This window comes from Bos mutus, chromosome 7, assembly GCF_027580195.1.
Source record: "Bos mutus isolate GX-2022 chromosome 7, NWIPB_WYAK_1.1, whole genome shotgun sequence".
NCBI lineage: Eukaryota > Metazoa > Chordata > Mammalia > Artiodactyla > Bovidae > Bos > Bos mutus.
The window spans coordinates 51,878,462-51,902,677 of NC_091623.1; the positions used below are offsets into that span (position 1 = coordinate 51,878,462).

Below are 24,216 nucleotides of genomic sequence, written 5' to 3' on the forward strand. Positions count from 1 at the left end.
CACACTTTAGTCTCAAACTAAAATTTAAAAGAACAAGCTGTGTTCAATCTTAAAAAAAAAAAAAAAAAAAATACAATATGTGGCTCAATAAATAGAAAAAAAAGTTACAAAATTCGGTGATCTTTGTCCTTAATTACAAGAGGAGAAAAGACAGAGGTGGATGATTGGGAGCGGGACTCTTTCTTCTTCTCCCTAGGCCAAGGTGGGGAGAGGGAGGCCAGAGAGACAACAGCTGGGAATGCAAATAGAAAGGCTAGATGGAAATATGGGAAGAGGGAATAAGATGAAGGACAGAGCCGGGAGGCAGAGGAGGAGAAAAGGAGAGACACACAGCCAGCCAAAAAATGCGAAGATGTTAGCTCCTTTCCTTTCTAGATTGGGGGGTTTGGGGGGGTCTCTGGCTTGCCTGTGCTTGTCTCCCCCCACACCAGGTTCGGAGGACAGTGTGAGTCTGGCTCGGTTCCTGAGTTGTATGTCCAGTGACTAGTAGGTAGGGGGAGGGGCAATAATGACCCCCCCAGCCTGCCCTGGGACCCTGGCACCCAACGGAATCCTGGCAGGATGAGAGGGTGAGGTATGTGGCCGAGGCCTGAAGCCTCTTCAAATCCTTCAGTGGGGGTGAACCATTGATTCCCGTTTGGCAGCCTGGAGGGTGTAGGGGCTGCCCGTGGGGCCCCTGAGGCAGGGGTGGGGGTGAGGGGGTATTACAAAAGGAGTTTAGATGCCCTAACACAAGCCCTCCACCCACCCACAGTTGGGCACAGGGAGGGTCTGTCTGCTACTTTGACTTCGAAAACCAGTGTCTGGAGAGTCCTGCTTCCCAGCACTCCCCGCTGCCCCCTCAGCACCAGACAGAGAGCTTGACTATTGCTTCTGGGGTGCTCACAATGGGGTCATACCAGCTGCACGAGCACACACCCCCTTCCAGGCCTCTGGGTGCTGGTATGGCTTCTGATCCTCGCGTCTCGCACACTCGCTTGCACGCTCCTAGGCACGCACGTGGCAGGATGCCACCTCCTGCCTCCCACCTCCTTTTGGGCTTGGGGGGTGGGGGATGGCAGGCAAGACCACCCAGCTTCAGCCGGGCTCCTTCCCTGACTTAATACTGAAACGCCACACGGGCCTTCAGCGTCGAGGCCCCTGATGGAGAGCGGGTGCCACAGGGGCAGGGGCGAAGGGAGGATGCCCCCACCGTCTGCCTCTTGCCCCTCAGCCGAAACGCTCCCGCACCAGGAGCATGAGCTTCTTCTTGCCCTTGTAGGTCTGTTTGAGGTTCTCCAGAAACTGGGCGAACTGCAGGTGCCCATCGGGCGCCAGCAGGAAAGTCTCGCGAGCTTTGCCCAAGAACTCGATGAAGTCGCTGTAGTGACGCGGGCTGATGTGCGTCAGGCGCGAGTGGCTGGTGGTGATGTAGGCTGCCACAGCCGCGTCTAGCAGCTGGCAAAGCGGTGCCCGGTCGGCGCCCAGAGGCTTGGCAGCCCGGCGAGCCCCAAGGGGCCCCAGGCCGGGTGCCGAGAGGGTCCAGCGGCGCAGGATGTCGGAGAGCATGGGGGCGCAGTGGATGCTGCGGATGATAAGGGGGACGATGGCCGAGAGCTCGTGCCGGCCCAGGGAGTGGCTGAGCGAGCAGGCCCAGAGAACGTCATTGACTGCCGGGTGGCTGTCCTGGTTGAAGGCGATGCTGAGCTGCGCCAGGGCCAGCGTCGCCAGCTTGTAGGCCCGCAGCGGCAGGCCGCGGTGCTCCATGTAGCGCGCCACGGTGAAGAGGTGGGCGTGGCCCAGGCCGCCAGCGGCCGCATCCAGCACGATCTGGTAGGCCGCCTCGAAGGCCGCCTGGTTCTTCTCGCACAGGGTGAGGGCAGGCAGGGCGCAGTTCTGCGGGTCTTTCATGGCGCACTGCAAGGCCAGGGTGCGGGCGCAGGCCCAGAGCTCCTCCCGCCGGGCTGCATCCAGCTGCAGCCGCAACAGCGTGGCATGGGTGGTGCCTGTTACTGCCACGATGGTGGCCGCCTCCACCGGGGTGAATAAGGAGTACCAGTTCTGCATGATGTTCATCAGGGCTTGCGGGCCTGCGGGAAACGAGAGGGTGACACTGGCTGGGCACGGGGCAGGGATTCACCTGTGCATGGGTGTACCTATGTGTATAAGTTTACCCTGACCTAGAGTTCCCACCAGGCAAGAATAAAGCTGTATCCCCTCTACCTCCACTCCAGGCTGATAGAAACTTCACTTTACTTTTCTAAGGGAGCAGAGGGCAGCTGGGCTGGGTACGAACTGGGAAGGTGGGTGCTAAGCACTGGAAGGATTGTCCGTTCTCCAAGCCTCTTTAGCTTGGCCAGCCTCCAGGCTCAGCTGGACACACCCTGCCCTCCCCCATGCCCATCATTCCCTCCTGGCCCAGCCCAGACCATGGGCTGGGGTCCGGGAAGTGGCTCTGCTTCTCCCTCCTGCCTGCCTGGTTCTGCATGGAGGTGAGCCGTGAGTCCCCTTGGGGGCTCTCACCGATTTCTGTGGCACAGCTGACCAGCCAGCGCACCATCTCCCTCCGACGCCAGGTCATGGTGTTCAGGGTCATCCGCATCACCTGCAGCCGGGACACAGGGAGAGAAGGGGGTCACCCAAGGGAGGCCTACGGAAGGGGGCGGAAGACTCTGAGGGATCCCAGGAAACTCAGAAGCTAAGGACTGAATCAAAGCCGTACAGTGTGGGCAAGGGGTTTCACCTGTCTGGACCTCAGCTTCCTCATCTGTAAAATGGAGATAAAAATAGTATCTACCTCACCCAGTTGTGAGAATCAAGCGAGAGTGTGTAGTAAGTAAGGCTTTTTGTACAGTGCCTACCGCTTTAATGTGCCCAGCCATTACTGTTGGTGTTATTCTAAGGTCCCGTGGATTCTATCTGGGACAACTAACCAACCTGTCACTTTTCTCTGGAAAGTTCTGTGCTTCCTGTCAGATTTCCTCCTGAGGCCCCACACAAGCACCTGCCATTACAGGTCCCACCCCCAATAAGCACCATCCTTGCTGGCCTTTCTCCTGAGGCTCCAACCCCAGATCCTACCTAGAAGCTCCTAAATAGTGGGGTCACCACCCTACAGCACCACCCTTGGGGACTTCCCTGATGGTCCCCAAGACTCCATGCTCCCAGTGCACGGGGCCCAGGTTCGATTCCTGGTCAGGGAACTAGATCCCACATGCTGCAATTAAAAAAAAAAAAATCCTGCATGCTGCAACTAAAGGTCCTGCATGGAGCAACAAAGATCGAAGATCCTGTGTGCTATGACTAGGACCTAACACAGCCAAAAAACCCCGCAAAGCACCGCCTTTATCCCAACCCCCGTATTCCCCCACAATAGCTCCGCCCTCTTCATGGCGTTGTTCAGAGGCCAATTCTGCCACTTGTGTGCCCTTTGCTGGCCAGTTCTACACTGGGAAGATGTCACCTGAATCTGTACCTTATTCTCTAATTTTACTTTTGCCACTGAGACCCTGCCCCCATGCCTCTGCCCTGCCCTTACAGCACTGTCCCTCGTGCGGGTCCCTGAGGAGGACCTGGACACTCACCTGCAGGTCTTCTACCTCCACGACTTTCAACCACAGACCCCACCCCCAGAGGTGGCTCTTCACTCACAGGACCCTCCCTAAGCCCCGCCCCTCAGTAGAGACGCCTCCTTCTCACCGCAGTCTCCTGCAGGCCCTTTCCCCAAGAAAGCTCCTAGTAGGCAGGCTCTGGATAAGGCAATGGCACCCCACTCCAGTACTCTTGCCTGGAAAATCCCATGGACGGAGGAGCCTGGTAGGCCGCAGTCCATGGGGTCGCTAAGAGTCGGACACGACTGAGCGACTTCACTTTCACTTTTCACTTTCATGCATTGGAGGAGGAAATGGCAACCCACTCCAGTGTTCTTGCCTGGAGAATCCCAGGGACGGCGGACCCTGGTGGGCTGCCGTCTATGGGGTCGCACAGAGTCGGACACGACTGAAGTGACTTAGCAGCAGCAGCAGCAGCAGCAGGCAGGCTCTTCAGTTTCAGCCCCGCCCACTCATGGTCCTTATGGCACATCAACCCCAGGCCAACACACGTAGGTTCTGCTCCCTCTTGTGGCCACCTGCATGCTCCATGATCCCCTTCCGTGTCCTCAGCCACACCTCCAGAAGTAGTTTCTCACCTTCAGGTTCTGCAACTGAGTCACTCATTCATAGGTCCCACCCTCACTGGTGACTTCAGGCCCTCTCTCTCAGGACTCCTCTGCCTGACCCTGTTCCTCTGTAGCCCCGCCCAGAGATGCCATTCACATCCAGGCCCCGCCCCTAAAGGATGCGAGGTTTACCCTTAGGTCCCTCCTCCAGAAAGACCTTGAACTCAGGCCCCGCCCCCAAATGGGCCCTTGCCCCACCCTCATGCCCACCCGGCCTGCCCTCATGCTCGCTCCCGTGGCTCGCACCTGAAGGCCCAGCTCCAGCGCAATGCCCAGCAGCGTGGTGTCCGGTGGGGCGCTGGCCGGGGTGGCAGTCTTGCAGGCATCCTGAGCCAGCTTGAAAAGCAAGGCTGGAGAGTGGATGTTCTGCTGGATGGAGCCCAGTACTGCGTGCAGCCACTTGGGGTCTCCTAGAGTTGGGGGAGGGACAGAGGATATCACGGGCATACCCTGCACCAGCTGGATGCTGCCGGACCTGCTCACACAGTTTCTTCCACACATGTGCAAATGTGTGAATGTGGATGGTGATCACCTGGCGATGGTTCCATGAAGACCTAGACCACTCTTGGCACTCCCCTTTATCTCTCCTCTGCCCCTTCCCTTTCTGTGGGAGGAAGCCACTGGACCCCTGTCAAGGGCACCAATTCTGGACCCAGCAGATGCCAGATGCCAGGGTTCAAATCACACAAGCTGTGTGATCTTGAGCAAGTCACTTCACCTCTCCGTGCCTTGGCTGCCCCATTTGTACAATGGATAATACTAATGCCACGGTACATGTCACACAGGGCTGCGGTGAGCCCATACTTGTAAAGGCCTTAATATGGCAAGACCTATATATGTGAGTGGCTTCCAGGTGGCTCAGTGGTAAAGAATCCACACGCCCATGCTGGAGCTGCAGGGGACATGGGTTCAATCCATGGGTCAGGAAAATCCCTTGGAGGAGGAAATGGCAACCCACTCCAGTATTGTTGCTGGGATAATCCCATGGACAGAGGAGCCTGGCGAGCTAGTCCATGAGGTCACAAAGAGCCTGACATGATTGATCCACTGAGCATGCAAACACATGCACATATGTGAACTTTTATTACTGTTATTATTGTTCACCTAGATCCTACAATTCTGTTACTCAGCTCCAGCCACACCAGCTTCCTCTCTGCTTCTTAAATATAACCAGGCACTCTGTGCTGGCTGTTCCTTCTGCCTGGAATACTCTTCCCATATGCTGGGAACTGAACTGTGCCTCCCAAAATTCATACACTGAAGCCCTAACTCTCTAGAGTGACTGTCTTTAGAGGCAGACCTTTGGGAGGTAATTTGGTTTAGATGAAGTCATGAGGCTAGTGCCCCAGGATGAGATCAGAGTCCTTATATGGACAGGGGGAAACCAGAGATCTCTGTTTCTCTGTCATGTGAGGAGACGGTGAGAAGGCAGTCGTCTGTAAGCCAGGAAGAGAGCCCGCACCAGGAGCTGACTGTCCTGGCTCCCGGATCTTGAACTTCCAGCCTCCAGAACTGTAAGAAAATAACTTTCTGTTGTTTAAACCACCGCATCGATGGTAGTTTGTTACGGCAGCTGAGCTAAGACACCAGATACTGGCATTACTCCACCTGTGCCTTCGTGTTGTGGCTTAAATGTCAACTTGCTGTATGCCCCTTCATAGCACTTATTACCTCTCACTGCATAACTATCTTCTTTCCCTTATTTATTGTCCGTCTGCCCTCCCTAGGAATAACACCACAGAGCATGGGATTTGGGACAGTTTTGTTTGCTACTGGGGCTCAGCATCTGGGACTGTGCCTGGTATATACAGAAAGTGCTCAAGAAGGGACTTCCCTGGTGGTCCAGTGATTAAGAATCCACACTTCCTCTGCAGGGGGTGTGGGTTTGACCCCTGGTCGGGGAACTAAGATCCCGCAGGTCAAAAGAAAAAAAGAATGTGCTCAAGGAAAACTGCATAGGTGCACGCTAAGTTGCTTTCAACTCTTTGTAACCCCATGGACTGTAGCTCCCCAGGCTGCTCTGTCCGTGGGATTCTCCAGGCAAGAATACTAGAGTGGGTTGCCATGCTCTCCTCCAGGGGATCTTCCCGACCCAAGGGTAGAACCCACATCTCTTATGTCTCTTGCATTGGCAGACAGGTTCTTTATCACTAGCACCATCTGGGAAGCCCCAAGGAAAACTGTGGGATAAGTAAAAGTAAATGGGGGGAATGGAATGAGGGTAAGGAGGGAGAGGAGTAATGTAAAGGGCAGGGGGATGGGGCGGGGGGCAGCCACGGTCCTCACCCTTGGCAGCAGTCAGCATGGCAGAGGCCAGCTCACACTGGCGGGTCTCCAGGTGGCCGAGGATGAACCAGCGGGGGAAGCGGTTGCTCATGATGGAGTCCAGCGGGTTGCTGGGAGGTTCTCCAGCTGCAAACGCTGTCTCTAGGACGGGCAGCCTGGGGTGAGAAGAGAAGCAAGCCTGCTGTGAGACAAGCCTAGACTCTCCATCCTCTCTAGGAGATGCCTCCTACCTCAGCCAGAACCTACCTTCCAGAGTCAGCAAAGCCCTGGGCACCCAGGAAGATGGAAGATGTGTGTTGAAGATGTTTACTGCATGTATAAAATACATGCGGCTTCCTAGGTGGGGCTAGTGATAAAGAACCTGCCTGCCAATGCAGGAGACATGAGACCCGGGTTCAATCCCTGGGTCGGGAAGATCCCTTGGAGGAAGGCATGGCAACCCACTCCAGTATTCTTGCCTGGAGAATCCCATGGACAGAGGAGCCTGGCGGGCTATAGTCCATAGGGCTGCATAGAGATGGACATGACTGACGCAACTCAGCATGCACGCATGCATAAAATACATACAGTATAGCACAGGGAACTCTACTCAGTACTCTGCAATGACCTATATGGGGAAAGAATCTCAAAAAGAGTGGGTATATGTATATGTGGGCCTTCCCAGGTGGCACCAGTGGTAAAGAACCTGCTTGTTAATGTGGGAGACAGAAGAGATGTGGGTTCAATCACTGGGTCGGGAAGATCCCCTGGAGGGGGGCATGGCCACCCACTCCAGTACTCTTGCCTGGGAAATCCCATGCACAGAGGAGCCTGGTGGGCTGCAGTCCATGGGGTCACAGAGTCAGACATGACTGAAGCGACTTAACACACAGGCACAGAGGGATGCTGCTGTTGCTGCTGAGTCCCTTCAGTTATCTTCACCTCTTTGCAACCCCAATGACTGTAGCCCGCCAGGCTCCTCTGGTCTGTAGAATTCTCCAGGCAGGAATACTGGAGTGGCTTGCCATGCTCTCCTCCAGGGGATCTTCCCGACCCAGGGATCGAAACATGTCTCTTATGTCTCCTGCATTGGCAGGCGGGTCTTCACCACTAGTGGCACCAGGGAAGCCCCACACATAGGTATATGTATAATTAATTCACTTTGGTGTACACCTGAAAGTAACACAACATTGTAAATCAACTATACTGCAGTAAAAATTAAAAAGACAAAGATGTTCACTGCAGTTTAAACTGATCAGGGCCTTGTGGGAATCCCAGGCACAGAGGCCTTTCTGTCTGGCATTTCTTGAAGTAAGGACTCCAGTCTCCAGAACTTCCCTGCATTCCAATGGATGGACTCCAACAGTTGCTAATCAAGGGAGGAACAGCCAAGATACCACCTGAAGCAAGATTAAAGGGGCTGGAGAAACTCACCAAGATTAGAAGACCCGACCACCTGAGATGAAGGATCTGTGACCCCTGCTCATATCCTGATCTAGTCAGAGACCATATTTTTGACCCACTGTTAAAACTCTCATCAGGGTTTCCCTGGTGGCGCAGTGGGTAAGAATCCACCTGCCAACGAAGGGAACACGGGTTCGATTTCTGGTCAAGGAAGATTCCACATGGTGTAGAGCAACTAAGCTCGCATGCTTAGTTGCTCGTCACTACTGCGCCTGTGCTCTGGGGTCTGTGAGCTGCAACTACTCAGCTTTCGTGCCACCACTACTGAAGCCAGCTTGCCTAGAGCCTGTGCTCTACAACAAGACAAGCTGCTGCAACGAGAGGCCCACATATGGCAACTAGAGAAAAGCCTGTGCAGCAGTGAAGACCCAGCACAGCCAAAAATCAATCAATCAATAAAATGATTTAAAAAGTGTTTTCAGTGAGCTCTTTGATGACATGCCCTACACATGGGCAAGTGCAACTTCCCCTCCCAACCCCTTCTACCCGTCTCTTGCATGTCACCATCTGCCATACAACATAGTTTACCTATAAATGTGCATCCTGTCACTCCCTCACTACAATGTCAGCTCCATGAGGGCAGGAATTTTTGACTGTTTGGGTCACCATTGCATCTCCAGCACCAGAACAATGCCTGCCATACAACAGGTAAACAACACGTGTTTCCTGAATGACTCAATGAGGGGCCCCCGTAAGATATTTTGATACTCAGCTCACTGTTTCCATACATTTTGTGTTAAGAAAGTTCTACAAAGCTGTTAAATGTAATCAGAGCATGCAAAAGGAGTCAAGACTATTCTGGTTCCAAATATCTAAAATGACTTTGCTGGACTTCCCTGGTGGTCTAGTGGTTAATACTCCACCTGCCAATGCAGGAGACACGGGTTCAATCCCTGGCCTGTGAAGATCCCACATGCCCCACCAAGTAGCTAAGCCCACAGCTACCGAAGCCTGAGCACTAGAGAGCCCCTGCTCCGTGAAAAAGAAGTCACCACAGTGCGAAGTCTGAGCAGAGCCACGAAGAGTAGGCCCCACTCTCTGCAACTAGAGAAAGCCTGCGGGCAGCAATGAACACCTAACACCGCCAAAAATAAATAAATAAAAATTTAAAGAATAAATAAATGACTTTGCTACGTGACTTGGGACACAGCTTCAGCGTGTCTTTGTGTAAAATGGGTGTAAATATACTTATTTCGCTGGGGTGTTTAGAAGATTATATGGGATAATGTGAGTCAGATTTAGATCAGAAGTTGGCACCTTTTCTTCTGCACTGGTTGGACAGCCAGTATTTTCAGCTTTGTAGGCCATTTGGTCTGTGTCACAACCATCATTGTTGTGTAAAAGCAGACACAGACAATACACAAGCGAGTGAGTGGTGCTCTGGGCCAATAAAACTTAATTTCTAGAAACTGAGATTTGAGTTTCACGTGTTTTTCATGTGTCACAGAATTTTTTTTTTTTTCTTCCCAACCATCTAAAAATATACAAACCATTCTTATCTCAGGGGCTGCACAAAAGCAGGCAGCTGGCCAAAGTTGGCCTGTGGGTTGTAATTTGCTAGCACTGGTTTAGGAAAAAAGTCTGACACATAAAAGAGTGTTCTCTAAATCATGGCTCTTAACAGATTATTCTTTTCAAATATTCTGGAAAATGCACCTCAAACTTTTTTTTTTTTTTTTGCCAGGCCATGTGGCATGTGGGATCCTAGTTCCCCAAGCAGGGATTGAACCCGATCTCCCTGTATTGGAAGCAGAGTCTTAACCACTGGACAGCCAGGGAAGCTCTCAAATTGTTAATAGGTATCTCTGGAGGATACGGAGAAGGCAATGGCACCCCACTCCAGTACTCTTGCCTGGAAAATCCCATGGACGGAGGAGCCTGGTAGGCTGCAGTCCATGGGTTTGCTAAGAGTCGGACACAACTGAGCGACTTCACTTTTACTTTTCACTTTCCTGCATTGGAGAAGGCAATGGCAACCCACTCCAGTGTTCTTGCCTGGAGAATCCCAGGGACGGGGGAGCCTGGTGGGCTGCTGTCTATGGGGTCGCACAGAGTGGGACACGACTGAAGTGACTTAGCAGCAGCAGCAGCTGGACGATAGGATCAGAGGGTGGGAGGTGGATTTCACTTAATTGGTTGGGCATGGTTTACTATGGACGGGGCCTTTTACTATTCTGATTCTGTGATCTGCTGGTGCCCATGGGAAATGGTAACCTGGTCATTCACTGCAACATCTAAATGTCTATCAGTTTCACACTGGGTTTTTCATGGTACCACCCTACAGTGGTTCACCTGTTATGTGACAGGATAGAGCCTTTAAGATGCAAAAGTTCAGTGAAAACAAGGTGCAAAGAATAGGTACAGGAGACTTCTTTGGTGGTCCAGTGGCTAAGACTTTGTGCTCCCAATGCAGGGGGCCTGGGTTCCATCCCTAGTCAGGGAACTAGATCCCACATGCCACAGCTAAAAGATCCTGCGTGTCGCAATTAAGGATTCCTCGTGCCTCAACTAAAGAAACTGAGTATGGCAACTAAGACTGCGTGCAGCTAAATAAACAAATATTTAAAAAGATTTACCATCATAAGAAACCATTAGGTTATTAAAAAAAAAAAAAGAATAGGTACCAGAGGTATGGGGCTTCCCTGGTGGCTCAGTGGTAAAGAATCTGCCTGCCAGTGCATGAGACTGAGGTTTGATCCCTGGGTCAGGAGGATCCCCTGGAGAAGGAAATGGCAACCCACTCCAGTATTCTTGCCTGGGAAATCCCATGGACAGAGGAGCCTGGTAGGCTACAGTTCATGGGGTCACAAAAAGAGTCAGACATGACTTAGCGACTAAACAACAACAGGATGTATCATGGGCGTAAAGGAGAACCAAGTTTTAATTTTCAGATTACGAGTTTGCAGAAATCCGGACTCTTGTAGTGTAGGTATGAAAGTGGTAACACTGCTTGCCTCCAGAGCTTTAGGTAGGTTGGGGTAAACCTAGAAAAGGACTCTGAATTCTGTGTCATGTGGAGATTTCTCAAATTCAAAATAATATGACATATTTATGTTTAGTCAGCAAGAGCACTGAGCGGCCTGGAATGCCAGCATGAAGGAGACTGCAGGAACTAAGTTGCGAGAGCAGGCGGAAGGATGGGGCTCCCAGTAGCCTCCCATCCCCTAATCCTTCCCGCCCCGGGGGGAGTCCCCCGCTGCATTTTCTCACCTCATGGCTCGCAGTGCGAGGCGGTAGGCCAGGTCTGGGTCGTGAGGCAGCAGTGCGGTAAACAGGTAGCGGGCACAGGTGTGCATGGGTACGCTCTCCCGGAACAGCACTTCTCCGAAGCCACTGAAAGGACCCCCTGCGGGGGCAACCCAAGCTCAACCCCCAGGTATGGGTGTGTATCGCCTCTCCCCAGGGGTCCCCACATTCCAGTGGGGTATGGGCCGCCCCAAGATAGAGTGGTTGGGGCTAGAGAGGTCCCAGGGGTAGGAAGCAGGGCTGAAACTAAGACACGTACTGGAAAATCCAAAGGAAAGAGACCCTTGGGACCTCTGGGTAGGGGTAGGACTCAAACGCAGGCTGTTGCCAGAGTGAAGGCAGGGCTGCACTTGTTCTGGGGGCGCGGCCAAACCAGCTTCCCTAAGTGGTAGGGACGGGGCCTCACAAGGATAGGGTTGAGAGGGGGGAGGCCTCATCAATAGCAGCCGTTATTGGCTGGCAGGCTTTCTGGGGGCGGGGCCAAAATTTGGACCTCCCCTTTAGGGAACTGCCAAGGTATGTAATGATGGGATGGTTATCACTGACTCAGTGGACATGAGTTTGAGCAAACTCAGGGAGATAGTGAAGAACCAGGAATCCTGGCGTGCTGCAGTTATGAGGTCACAAAGAGTAGGACACGACTTTGCGACTGACCAATAAGGTATGTAAGACAATAAGTACCGGAAGGTAGAGGCTGGGTCTCCCAACCCAGCAGCAACCAGACCACTGCAGTGGACTCGACCCTACGTTTCAGGAACAACCCGGCTTAGAAGTGTGGCCTTACCTTCCAGCAGCTGTCCTGCCTGCTTGCGCAGCACCTGCACCAACCGCTCGTCCAGCTCCACTTCCTCCAGCAGGGCCAGCAGCTGCTCCTCATTGCGTACCACCTTGTCCTGGGCATACAGCCCCTCGGGCAGGGCCCGCTGCTGTCCCAGGCCCAGCAGGGCCACCTCTAGCGCCATTGCCAAATAGGACTCCCCAGGGCTCCCCGGCACGGGGACGTGCTGGTAGGCCACCTTCCGCTTCTCAGGGCCCGAGTCTGTGGGAGAAGGGCACCAAGGCTACCGGGGAGGAACCCATTTTCCTGGGACTCCAGTGGTCCCTGACCTTAAACATGGATACTGTAGGGGTGGGGGAGATTTATGGAGAGCCAGCTGTTTCTGCACACACCAGGAGGTAGCGCCCACCTTCCAACAGCAGGTAGGCCTATAGTGGCCTCACTTTCAGAAGCTAAGCCTCTTGGCACCTGGTACTGGCCAAAGGGCAGGCCAAGTGTAGGGGCGTGGCCAAGTAATAGGAATACTAGGCAAAGGAGTATGGCCAAGGGGTGGTGATTCTCCCACCTCCTCCAGGGGTCCCCAGTGTGGATACCTGGGTAAATGGCGAGGGTCTCCTCCTCTAGACGACAGGCCTCCAAGAGTGCCCTGCAGAGGCAGCCAATGGGGTCCAGGGGATGGCCCACCCATCCTTCCATGTTAGTGATGCAGGTGGAACCTTTCTGCAGTAGCTCTGAAGGTAGAAAAAAAGGCTCAAGGCCCACCCCTCTACCAACCCTCCAGGAGGGCTTCCTCTTCCCAAACCCCGAGCCCAGCCTCCAGATGCCCATCCAGCACCTTCATCTCTGCCCCCTTGAGCTCTGCAGTAGCTCTCACCTCCCTGGCCTCCTATCCCACACCCAGGCTCAGGCGTGGCTAAACTGGGTGCTTTTAAAACATCCAACCAGTCTCATTCCTCTCCATAGAACCCTTAATCCTTCTCACTTCTCTCAGGCTCAACCAGCTTTCAGCACTCTCAAGGACGGATCTGAACGCTTCCCCATGACTGTCACGCACCCACCCCATCTGGAAGCACATCCTCTCATCTTCTCACACAAGCTGAGCTCTCCCTTGCCTCTGGGCTCCAGCCCACGCTGTTTCTTCTACCTGGAATATAGTTGCTCCCTCTCTTTTTCCTGGGAACCTCATGTACATCCTTAGGATCTAAGCTTAGCTCTCACCTCCTCTGGTCCTGGGGAAGGGTAGGAGCTTTCCCTATGCTTCCAGGCTAGTTTAGAGTTCTGCTCAGATACCAAAGCCCCCATCTTCCCTCATTAAACCCTGTGTTCCATTTCCTGGTAACTAACCTATCAACCCAACCTCATCACCCAGAGTATGCAACTGGTGGCTCCCTCCTGCTCCCCATATCTAGTCTATAAACATGTTCTTTTTTGGGTCATACAACATGGAATACAATTTTGAATTTGTTGCCCATATTGGGGGAAAAAAAAACAAAACAGGAAATTACACATCAAAGAATCCAGATTTCTGACCTCTCTTGGAAAAATCTGATCTGGCATGCTGGGTCCATGTTCTTGAAAGGCAAGTGGATGGATGCATAGAAACTACATTTCCCAGACCCCTTTGTGTGAGGTGTGAAAGCTGGGAGAAAATGAGCCCATTACTCTTCTGCAGCAGCTGTGAGTAGGTGTGTGTGTGGCTGTCTGGGGCACAGATGTAAGATTTGCCAGCAGGTTCTGGGTTGTCCTCTTGGGAACTGCCCCCACCCCACAGTGAGGGCTACAGCCAGCTGAACTCTCTGTGCTTCTGGAGTTCAAGTTTGTGAACCCAGGCAGTGGCTTCCCTGCCTTTCAATATGGCATCCCTTTCACTGGTTCTGTGAGCCCTCAATCCCCTGTATTAAAGTCCTTTCTGCTCAATACACCTTGAGTGGTCTGTTTTCCTGTTGTACCCACAGACCCTCCAGGTTGCCACAGCCCCCAGCAGTTGGCATTTGTGTCTTCAGCCCCAGGACACGATGATAAGATTGGTGCCCACCTTTTTTCTGCTGCTTGTAAATCTGTAGCTGATGTCGCTGCTGCAGCCGGAGGGTGTTGACTATGGCACTTGCCAGCCGCAGGGCCTGGCGGGGGTATCCATGGGCCCTCAGGGTGTCCACACGAGCACAGGTAGTGGGGAAGGGCTCGCCCAGCCAGAGCGGGCGGCCCTGGGGGTCGAAGGTTGGTTTGTCACTGCCCCCGTTGCCTGTGAGGTTGGGGCTGTAGGAGTCACTGGCCAGGATCCTCTGCAGATGGTCATCACTCCAATGCAGTGACCCAGCCTGCAGGGCGCGGCCAAACACGGTGTGGCGGGAACCTGCAGCCATCGCCATCACCTCCTCCTCTGGGCCTGTGGGAGAGGTGCCCAAATGTGGCTCCATGAGGGGGGCCCTAGCAGTTAGGCAATGGACAGTTCTATCCCACCAAATGCCAGCTTGGGCCTAGACTCTGGATACAGTGACGAGTGTGCCATCATTGCCCCCAATTTTTTCAGAAGACTTAAAGTTGTGTGTGTGTCAGGGGAGCTATCATAGTCCTTCATGAAAGTGAAAGTGTCCGACATGAAAAAGTCGTGTCTGATTCTTTGCGACCCCATGGACTATAGCCCGCCAGGCTCCTCTGTCCATGGAATTCTCCAGGCAGGAATACTGGAGTGGGTAGCCATTCCCTTCTCCAGGGGATCTTTCTGACTCAGGGATTGAACCTAGGTCTCTGCTTTGCGGTGGATTCTTTACTGTCTGAGCCACCACAAATGAACAACTGGGTCTGTCCATCTTTCTCCCTCCATACTCAATTTCTTTCTCTCTCCTCCTCTATTTCTCTCCCTCCCTCTCTGCCTGTCTTTACTTGTCTTTCTCTTCTTAATACCTGTTTCCTTTTCTTTCTGTTTCCCCTTCCCCCCACCCGATTTCTGCCTCCATGGCCAGGAGGAGACTGAGTCAGCCCAGAACTACAGGTATCTTAAATATTTCACATCACTGTCCCTCAGGCTGCCTGCTGCCCCTGCCCTGGACACTCACTGTCTCCTGGCTAGGAGGCAGGTAAGGGCTCGTCCCCTCCGCCCTGCCTCCATTTTCCCCCAGAGCACCATGATGGGGAGACGAGGCCACAGGCAATAGGGATGGGTTGTTGCGGGGAATGGCAGGGACCCCTCTCCTACCTGGGATGAGGGCTGCAGTAGGCTGCAGGCTGGGCCCATCAAAAGAGTAATTGCCCTCCTCCAGTGGGCACACGTCCAGCTTGTCCCACTTGCTAAGCAGCTGGAGCCAGCTCGTCCGCTCCTCTGGTCTGCAGTGGGGACTCAAGATGACGCACACCCACAGGGCCCCTGGGGAGGGAGGGTAGCCAATGTGGGCATGGAGGAGGCTCAGCACTCATGCCAGCAGGGGCAGCACACACTTATGGAGTGCCTGCTGTGTGCTGGGCACTGCTTAACTCTCACCTTGGGCCTCTGAGGCTGCAATTCATCCTCTCTTCACTTTATGGCTCAGAGAGGTAAAGTCACTTGCTCAAAGTCACACAGCTGGGAAGACAGAAGTCAGGACTCAAACCCTGGCTGCCAGACTCCTCTTGCCATTTTTTTTTTCTCTATACCACTTATCACTATCAATCACAGGGGTCAGCGAACTACCACCTGTGGAGAAAATAAAACCTGCCTTTTTTTTGTTGTTGTTTGGGAGCTGCACTGCATGTGGGATCTTAGTTCCCCAACCAGAGATCAAACCTGCACCCCTGCCTTGGAAGCACTGGACCACCAGGAAAGTCCCCCACCACCTGTTTTTGAATGGCCTTTGAGCTAAGAGTCATTTTTACATTTTTAAATGGTGGAGGGGGTGAGGAATAAATAAAAATATTTTGTGATTTGTGAAAATGATATGAAATTCAAATAAATAAATAGTGCCCATAAATACAGTTTATTGGAATGCTACCATGCCTACTTTGTTATGTGTTTGTGGTTGCTTTTTTGCTACAACAGATAAAATTGAATAGTTGGGACAAAACCCAAATAGCCTGAAAAGCCAAAACTATTAACTGTCTGGCCCTATGGAAAATGTGTGTTGACCCTTGGCCTAATGGGCTTGTGGGATTTTCTCCTCTCTGTCTGCCCTACTAGGTGTCAGGTCTCTGAGAAGAAATGAAAGTCCCTCAGTCGTTCAGAGTTCGACTCTTTGTGACCTCATGGACTATACAGTCCACGGAATTCTCCAGGCCAGAATACTGGAGTGGGTAGCCTATTCTTTCTCTAGCGGATCTTGCAGACCCAGGAATCAAACCGGGGTCTCCTGCATTGCAGGCGGATTCTTTACCAACTGAGCTATCAGGGAAGCCCTGAGGGCAGGTATTTAATCTCTTTTGTTGCCTGTGGTAGCCCCAGCGCTCAGTACAGCCCTTGTATATTGGCGGTGCTACTGAATGAGGACGGATTCAGGGTGGTCGAGCCCAGGAGCTTGCCGTGCTTCCGCTTTTGGGGTCTGGGACTCACCCAGCTCGTCCCACAGCTGGCGGCACTTGTCCGTCATGCCAGCGCCCTGCTGCCGCCACAGGGCCAGGCGCGGGTCCTGCAGGAACTGCTCAGTCATGAGGATCAGCATGCGCGCCCCATTGGAGTCACGCATCCGCAGCATCTCTCGCACCTGTGCCAAGACCTGGTGGTCAGAAGGGGCGGGGCTCTGACTCCGGAGCCTAGCCCCGCCCCCCGTGCTTGCCCACGCAGCACCTTGCAGAACATGGAGCGCAGCTGCTGGCTGGCGCCGTAGTAGCCGCCATTGGACAGCAGCTGTTTCACCTGCTCCTGGATCTGCTCCTCGTCCAGGTGCCAGCAGTTGGCATCCTCGATGCCTGCGCCTGCTGTGGGGTCTGGGGCACCTGTGGGGAGGGACGGAAAACAGGTGTGCGCTGGGGAAAGGAATATGTCAACCAGTCCTCCAAATCACCCAATCCATCCCCAAATTCCATCCATCCCACCTGAAAACCCACTCACCCACCCATCCATCCTCATCCTACCCAAAGCATCACCTACGCATCCATTCAAACCACTCACCGGTCTATCCACACCCCCATGTCATGCCATGCATCTTTCCATCCACACATCATAACCCTTAGCACACCTACCTACCGCATTAGTTCATCATCCACCCTACCCATAACTCCTATCTGTTCACTGATCTACACACCCATCCCATCAGTCCATCCATCCATCCATCCATCCATCCATCCACCTACCCAACCCTATTTGTCTTTCCAACTCATCTGTACCAAACACTCAAAACACTACTGACCTATTCATCCACTGACCCACACAACCATGCTATCCATGCATCCAGTTACCCAAACTCTCCATCTATTTTCCCCCCACCAACCATCCATTCATTTGTATCTCTCCAAACACCCACCAATCCATTAGTCCATCCATCCATCCCATATCCTTGATCCATGCACTATGTCAGTCTATATATAACAACATTCATGCACCCATCAACTCACCCTCAATCCATGTACCCCTTGGTCCTTCCAATCTTCCACCAACCCCATCTGTCCACTACCTCAAATTCCGCAAGCAAAGCACATGCCATCCAACTCCACTGCCGAGTACCACCAACTCCCCATTCACCTACTGTCCCAGTAAATCACCCATCCACTCATTCCATTCATTTTCCCACACCATCAGTTCACCCCAACACTCCATCATGAACAATTTCTGGCCACCCATCACTACTCTCAAACATCCATTCATGCCTCCACCTGCTACTCATCCATCTATTCACTCTCCATCTTACTCCATCCTCCCACCATTATAGTTAAGCAACACTTGTAGCTCCAAACCACCCCAGAATTCATAACACCTCCGGGTGTATCTCCTAACCATATCCCACCTCTCATACCCACTAAGGTCCACACATACTCCTCCTGACCTCCACCCATCCATGATCCCAGGCCTGCTCCTGCGATCTTGGGACACCCCTACCCTGGGGCTGGATCTTCCCATTGGCTGATTTCTGACCATTCGTCTACCCAGGGCCAGATCAAATCCAGGTTCTGCTACTTCCTAGGTGTGTGACCTTGGCCTCAGGTGGTGGTGCTCCACCCTCATTCCTAGATCAAGGCTATCTTTGGATGCTGTGACACATGCCTGCCACACAGCAAGCAAGGTGGCTTTGAGCTGGGGCCTCACCTCTCCCATTAGACCTTGGGGCACCCTTACCATGCACCAGGTTGATCTCAGAGCCCAGGAGGAGGATCTCGTCTGCCAAGCGCTGGGCGGTGGGCAGCACCTCGGTGTGGTGGGCGCTGATGAGGTACTGCACAAACTTCTGCAGCTGGTCCCGGTTCATCTGGGAGAGTGTCTCAGAGATGGGCAGTCTCAACTCCACCTGGTGGGCGTGCCTAATGCGGTGCAGCGACAGGGCCACCACGTGGGCACAGTAGAAGAGATCGCGGTTGTCACAGCCGCAGGTCACAGATGTGATCTTGCAGCGGTCAAAGCTGATGGAGACGTGGTAAAGCCGCTCGGGCTCTCCGGGGCCCCCTGGCTCCCGGACGTTTCCACTCAGGTGGAACCCTAAGACCAAAACCAAGCTGTCACTGCTGCATCACCCCAGAGATGGGTTGTGCTTGACAACGACGCACAGCAAGACCAGGTGCAAATTCCAGCTGAGTAACTTAGCACAAGTAACCTAACCTTGCTGGGTCTCAGTGTCTGCATCTGTGAAATGGGAATATTAATGAATAAATGTGGAGGTAGCATCCTCCTCATGCGTTTGTAAAGAGGATGAAATGGGTTAATGTAGAACACTGTTTGCAGACAGTAAGTGCTAAATAAATGCTTGTTCTTATTCTAATTCTGAATAATATTACCATAAGCCCTTGAATCATTATGGATACTGCCCAGGCTCCAGGCACCCTGGAATTTCCTGGGAAGATACCAAAGAATCTTGGGGGCGAAGGGTTGAATCTTGGGGGCCAGCTAGGGGCCAGGTCACCCCATCAACCCCCTGCCCCTCCCTGGCCCCTGGGGAGCCCAGATGCCAGGCTCATCCGACTGGTTGGGCAGCTCAGGCTCCAGCCGGCCCTGTCTGTGTCATGCAGGGACACAGCAGCTTCCTCATACCAGTTGGAGGTGGCCGAGCCTGTGGCTGGCTGGGTCATGTCCAGGCAAGGGGGCCCCCAGGCTGACATGGTTCAGAGACGGTCATCTTGGCTGAGTCCCTGCCTCCAGCTGGGAGATGACGTGACCTGCCACCATGTGAAGTGTGGTATTCCAAGGCTCATCTGCCTTCTGGCTCAGTCTCCACTGGTTCCCATCTGAGCCCTGCTTCCTGAGGTCGAGACTCATCCTTCATCTCCAGCTACACTTCCACCCGCTCCCTTCACCTGGACCCTGCTGTCTGCGCTTTAAGAGCACTCCTTACTGATGATCCTCAGCTTTCACCCTTCGTTCAGTTGCTCAGTCGTGTCTGACTCTTTGCAATCCCATGGACAGCAGCACGCCAGGCTTCCGTATCCTTCACCATCTCCCTGAGCTGGTGAACTTTCACCCCAGACCCCACCAAATCCTCGTTGCCTTAGGTCCAAGACCATCCCTAAACCTATGAACCCCACCTCCACCTGAATCTCTCTGCCTGAGGTCTAAGTCTGTCTCTCACCACTGGCTCTAAAACTGCGCCACTTCCCTGGTCCAGTGGTTACGAATCCTCCTTCCAGTCAGTGTATGGGACATGGGTTCGATCTCTGGTGTCGGGGAACTAAGATCCCACCTGCCTCGTGTGGGCAGCTAAGCTCGTGTGCCACAACCAGAGAGAAGTCCACACGCCCCAACAAAAGATAAATATTAAAAAAATAAACAAAAAAACTTTGCCTCCAACTCTTACCAAGGACCCTGCTGCCTGAAGTCTAGGATCATTCTTACCTCTGGCTCTAAACCCTGGGCCCAGAGGACTCCTGGGCCCCAGTGCCTGAGGTCTGGAACCTCCCCTCACTTCCGGTTTATAATCGCTCCTCAAAACCACTGCCTCCTCCCTGTCTCACACTTCTACCTTCACCCCCAACTAAGCTGACTCAAGTCGAGGCAGATCCCTGATCCTGAGCTCAGAATATTTTGTACAACCCTCTGTGGGCATCAAAGCCTGCCTTTTGGAATCTTTCAGCTCCCTGCTCCTCCACACATGCTCTGGACCCTTGGCCTCACTGGCAGGGCTGGAGGGACAGGCACTCACCTACTTGTAGCACACGATCTACGGCCCCACTCTGCAGCAGGTGCAGCCCACGGGTGAAGGGCACCCGGGTGTCGTGCTCGCCCTCTGGGGGCTGGTACCCCAGTGATGAGTACATACATATCTCCCGCTCGCTGCGTGGAAATGACCAGAACACAATGCGCTTCTGGACTGGCTCCGGCACACGGGAGAACCGCTCCTCAACCTGTGGAAAGAGCTGCTGTGTTAGAGACCCGGGTGCTGGAACCCTGACTTTGCTGCTTACAAGTACCATGACCCTGGGGACTTCCTCCGCAGCCCAGTGGCTGGGAATCTGCCTTCCAGTGCACGGGATGTGGGTTCAAGCCCTGGTCCAGGAACTAGGACCCCACACGCTGTGGGGCAACTAAACCCACCCACCACAACAAAAGATGCCACAGTGAAGATCCTACCTGCCACAGCTAAGACCTACCAAAATAACCAAATAAAACAAGTAGCACGACCTTGGACAAGTCACTTTGCCTCTTTGAGCTTCAGTTTTTCTCAAGTGTAAGAAGGAGATGTTAAGAGCACCCGCCTTTTGGGTGTCATGAGTATTACATATGCATTAATATGTATAGCACTTATAATAACACCTGGCCCATTGTTAGTATTCTAGAACTTTCTGTCACTTCCCTCTTGAATGTCAGGTCCCAGGATCCTAATGGAAGGTAGTCTCACCCCTCAGGCTTGTGGGGTTGGGGTGGGGCAGGAGGAAAGAAGACAAAAGTGATCAGAAGACGAGTGATCAGGCCTACACAGTCTTAGCCCACATTGTGCTAAATGTTCTATGTATATTAAATACCCTTAATTCTACCAGCAACAATCCAATATTTTGGCAGCCTGGGGATTCTAAGCTCAGAAATAAGGTGAATTCATTTGTTCAGGATCCCACAGCTGAGGAGCTCCAGGTTCCAAGACAGGCTCTCTGTTCCAGCTTCTAAGGGTCCCCAGGAAGGGACGAACGTCCTGCCCACCCCTGGGGGCTCTGGGCAATGAACTGAGCTGGTTGAGCCTACATTCCAGTCCAGGCTTGCTACTCACTGGCTGGGTGTCCTTGGGCAAGTTTCTCAACCTCTCTGTGCCCTTGTTTCTTCAAAATAAGGAGACCAATTTCCAAAGAGCTGCTTCTGCGTGGTAAGACCTTTACTAGGGCCAGACCTGCCTGAGGCAGGTACATGGGAGCCTTGGAGAAGGTTTTAAGATTGTCCTGGGGGTCTCACACACAGTAAAGGAGCAGGAACCCTTCAGAGTCCCCAGTCCTGGATTTCAAAGGGAAGTGGGAGGACCAGTGATTCGCCCGGGGCCTCGGGGACAGTTGGCAGATGACTAAGGAGGGATTTTCCAGGCCATGAATCAGAGCCCGCCCCATCCACACTTGGCCCAGACCCATTGGTCGAGGCAGACTCCCTAATTCTTTTGAGGCCAGGGAGCAAAGAAAGCCACCCAAAGCCAAAGAGAGGACAGAGCCTGTTGGGGCTGAGGAAGGCTTGGTCAGGTCCTAGCCACAACTCCACTGAGGCTGGGAAAGTTGACTCTAATAGCTTCCGCCCTGGGGCCATCCTGGCAGGGCCCCCAGAAACCATAGGGGCAGGGTTCCAGGTGCACCTGTCCAGGTAGCAAGACCCTGGCCCCGCACTTGCTGCCAAACTCTGGAAAGACTGGGATGGTTGAGGGTGTGGGGTGGGGAAAAGGGGAGGGTAGGCATGAGGTAATGGGGAGGGAGGACTCTGACAATGGAGTAATCTCTGCAGCCAGTCAGGAGGGGCAGCCCCAGGTGGGAGGTGGTCCCAGAATGACAGGGGGTTGTGTATTAGGGCCTGACTGAAGGATTCCCAAGAGAAGATGTCCCCATGGGATAAGTGGGTTGTGGAGGCTGGAGGCAGGGATCGGAGACAGAAAGGGGTGTCTTGGGCCTGGGATCTATATATATGGGAGAGTCCTCTAAAGGGGTGTAGGTCAGAAATGTTGGGTCTCTAGGTCCTGAGATCTGCTCTGTTCCCAAGTTGGGGCGGTCGTAAGAGTTGGAGAGAGGACTGAGGATTGAATGGGGTGCCCTAACTGGGGATGAGGATAAGGTGGGACAAGAGAGGTATGCGGTGTCCTAAGAGGACCACGGGTCAGGAGGAGAAAATGGGTCCCGAGTTGGATCTGGGGCACTCAGGTATTCCTGGGTCTTGTGGGCTGAAGAGCAGAGTTGTCCCAGGAAGGGATGGGGGTGGAAGGAGTGAAATGGGAGGATGAGGGGATGTCTTGGGTAGAATTAAGGATTTTGGAGATCTATGGAGGTGTCTTCGATGGGGACAGGTCCGGAGGCTGGGGTCTGGGCAGGGAGAGGAAAAGATACGTCTAGGAAGAGGCTAGGAGTGGGTTCCTCCCCACCCCGCCTCTCGCTCACCTGCTCAAAGGCCCAGTTCTCGGCTACTCGCTTGGCGCTGAGGTCCAGCAGAGCTTCGGGCCGGCCCCGGCCGCGCACGGCCCCGGCCCCGGCGTTGCGCTCCTCCGGTCCTGCCGGGCAGCCCCGGCTCCGCTTGGCCGCGGGGGGGTCCATCCGGCCCGGCCGGAGCCGGGGCCGGGGCGGGGCCTGTTGAGGGGGTTCTGCCCGAAGCCCGCTCCCCCTCGCCGGCTCCCACGACTCCTGCCCACCTTCCTGACCTTGGACTGTGCTCGGTGGCCCCGGGACTCGCGCCGCACCCACCCCCGGGCCACCACGGTGATGCGGCCCCTTTAAGACGCTTCACAACAATGAAGCTGCCTCGGCCGCCGCTTTATCCTACACCGTTGTCCCGCCCCCGCCGCCCATCCCTATTGGCCCCCCCTTCGGCCTCCGAGGCCCTCCTCCGCCGTTGGCTGCACCACCAGATCCGTATCCAAGTCGACGCTGTTCATTCGTTACGTGCACTGCCCGTCTTTTCGGGACTACTCAATCAGGACGCTCAGCGAGCTGGGCTGTCAATCACGAAGAGCCGAAGACCAATCACAGTGGGAGGAGACCCCGCAGCGCCGGCCTTAAGCGGAGTTTCGGGGCGGGTCTTGGGTTCATTCACAACATTCCTCCCCCGCCCCCCTCGGGCTGGACAGCGCTCCCAGGGCTGCTGGGGCTGTGCCCACACACAGCTTTGTTTACTGAGGGTCGCTTCCGGGCGCCGCGAGGGGACAATCAACACTGCTCGGCCCGGGAGCGAGACAGAGCGGCGGGATCCCCGGGCAACCTCTCAGCCCATCCTCCCTCTGGGCTGTGTGGCGTGAGAAACAGCCTCTCTGGGCTCCAGGTCAAGTTTTGATGCTTTGCGGAATGGAGGGATCACAGGTCGCTTGGTAGAGCTTATGGGGGCTGCGGGCACCCTCTCTAGAAATAGAGCCAAATTTAAATCCATCCTTGAGCCCCAAGATAAGTACCCCCAATCCATTCTATGCCTCATATATTGTTGTTGTCTTTTAGTTACTAAGTCGTGTCCGACTCTTTGTGACCCCATGGACTGTAGCCCGCCAGGCTCCTCTGTCCATGGGATTTCTCAGACAGGAATACTGGAGTGGGTTGTCATTTCCTTCTCCATATATTACGTTGAGTCATATGAAATTATTGATTTTCAATCATTTTTGATACACTAAATGACAGTCTCATAAAGTTCAATGTAATAGATGTTAAATCTGACCACTTCTGATTATTTTTTCTGATTCAACTTATCTGGGCCACATCTCTGACCTTGAAGCTGTCGGTGGTGCTCATTGCAGTTCCCCAGCCCAACCCACACCCCCGGCTTCCGCCCACCGTGGCCCCTGCCAGCTCCATGTCCTCAGAGAACCCTGCATTTCCCCTTTGCCACACTTCTCTCCGTCAGCATTACGTTTCTTTATCATTTCAGCAGTTGTTTACCTTCTGTCTCTCCCTGCTCCATGGCGAGCTCCAAGAGGCAGTAGTTTGTCCAGCTGATGCACTGCTTTAAGGCCAGCACCTGAACACCTCAGGACATACAGCAGTGGCTCAATCTATATATAAC

At 53.7% G+C, this 24,216-nt stretch overlaps 1 protein-coding gene across 3 annotated transcripts; it reads right to left on the reverse strand.

Moving 5' to 3' along the window:
* Nucleotides 1–23,006, reverse strand: ZSWIM4 (zinc finger SWIM-type containing 4). Of its 3 annotated transcripts, none has more exons than XM_005888013.3 (14): nucleotides 22,614–23,006; nucleotides 20,201–20,402; nucleotides 18,190–18,546; nucleotides 16,705–16,853; nucleotides 16,471–16,621; nucleotides 15,148–15,315; nucleotides 13,987–14,337; nucleotides 12,545–12,682; nucleotides 11,958–12,212; nucleotides 11,138–11,273; nucleotides 6,485–6,639; nucleotides 4,445–4,608; nucleotides 2,503–2,584; nucleotides 1–2,069 (listed from the first exon to the last, which is right to left on the reverse strand). In XM_005888013.3, the coding sequence occupies exons 1-14, from the start codon at nucleotides 22,764–22,766 to the stop codon at nucleotides 1,210–1,212; spliced, it is 3,321 nt and encodes a 1,106-aa protein (XP_005888075.3). In that variant the 5' UTR covers nucleotides 22,767–23,006; the 3' UTR covers nucleotides 1–1,209. The 3 variants fall into 3 exon arrangements, with proteins under 3 accessions (XP_005888075.3, XP_070229653.1, XP_070229652.1); XM_070373552.1 differs by having other exon boundaries at nucleotides 18,190–18,371; nucleotides 22,614–22,752; XM_070373551.1 differs by lacking the exon at nucleotides 13,987–14,337.
* Nucleotides 23,007–24,216: the final 1,210 nt, after the last annotated feature.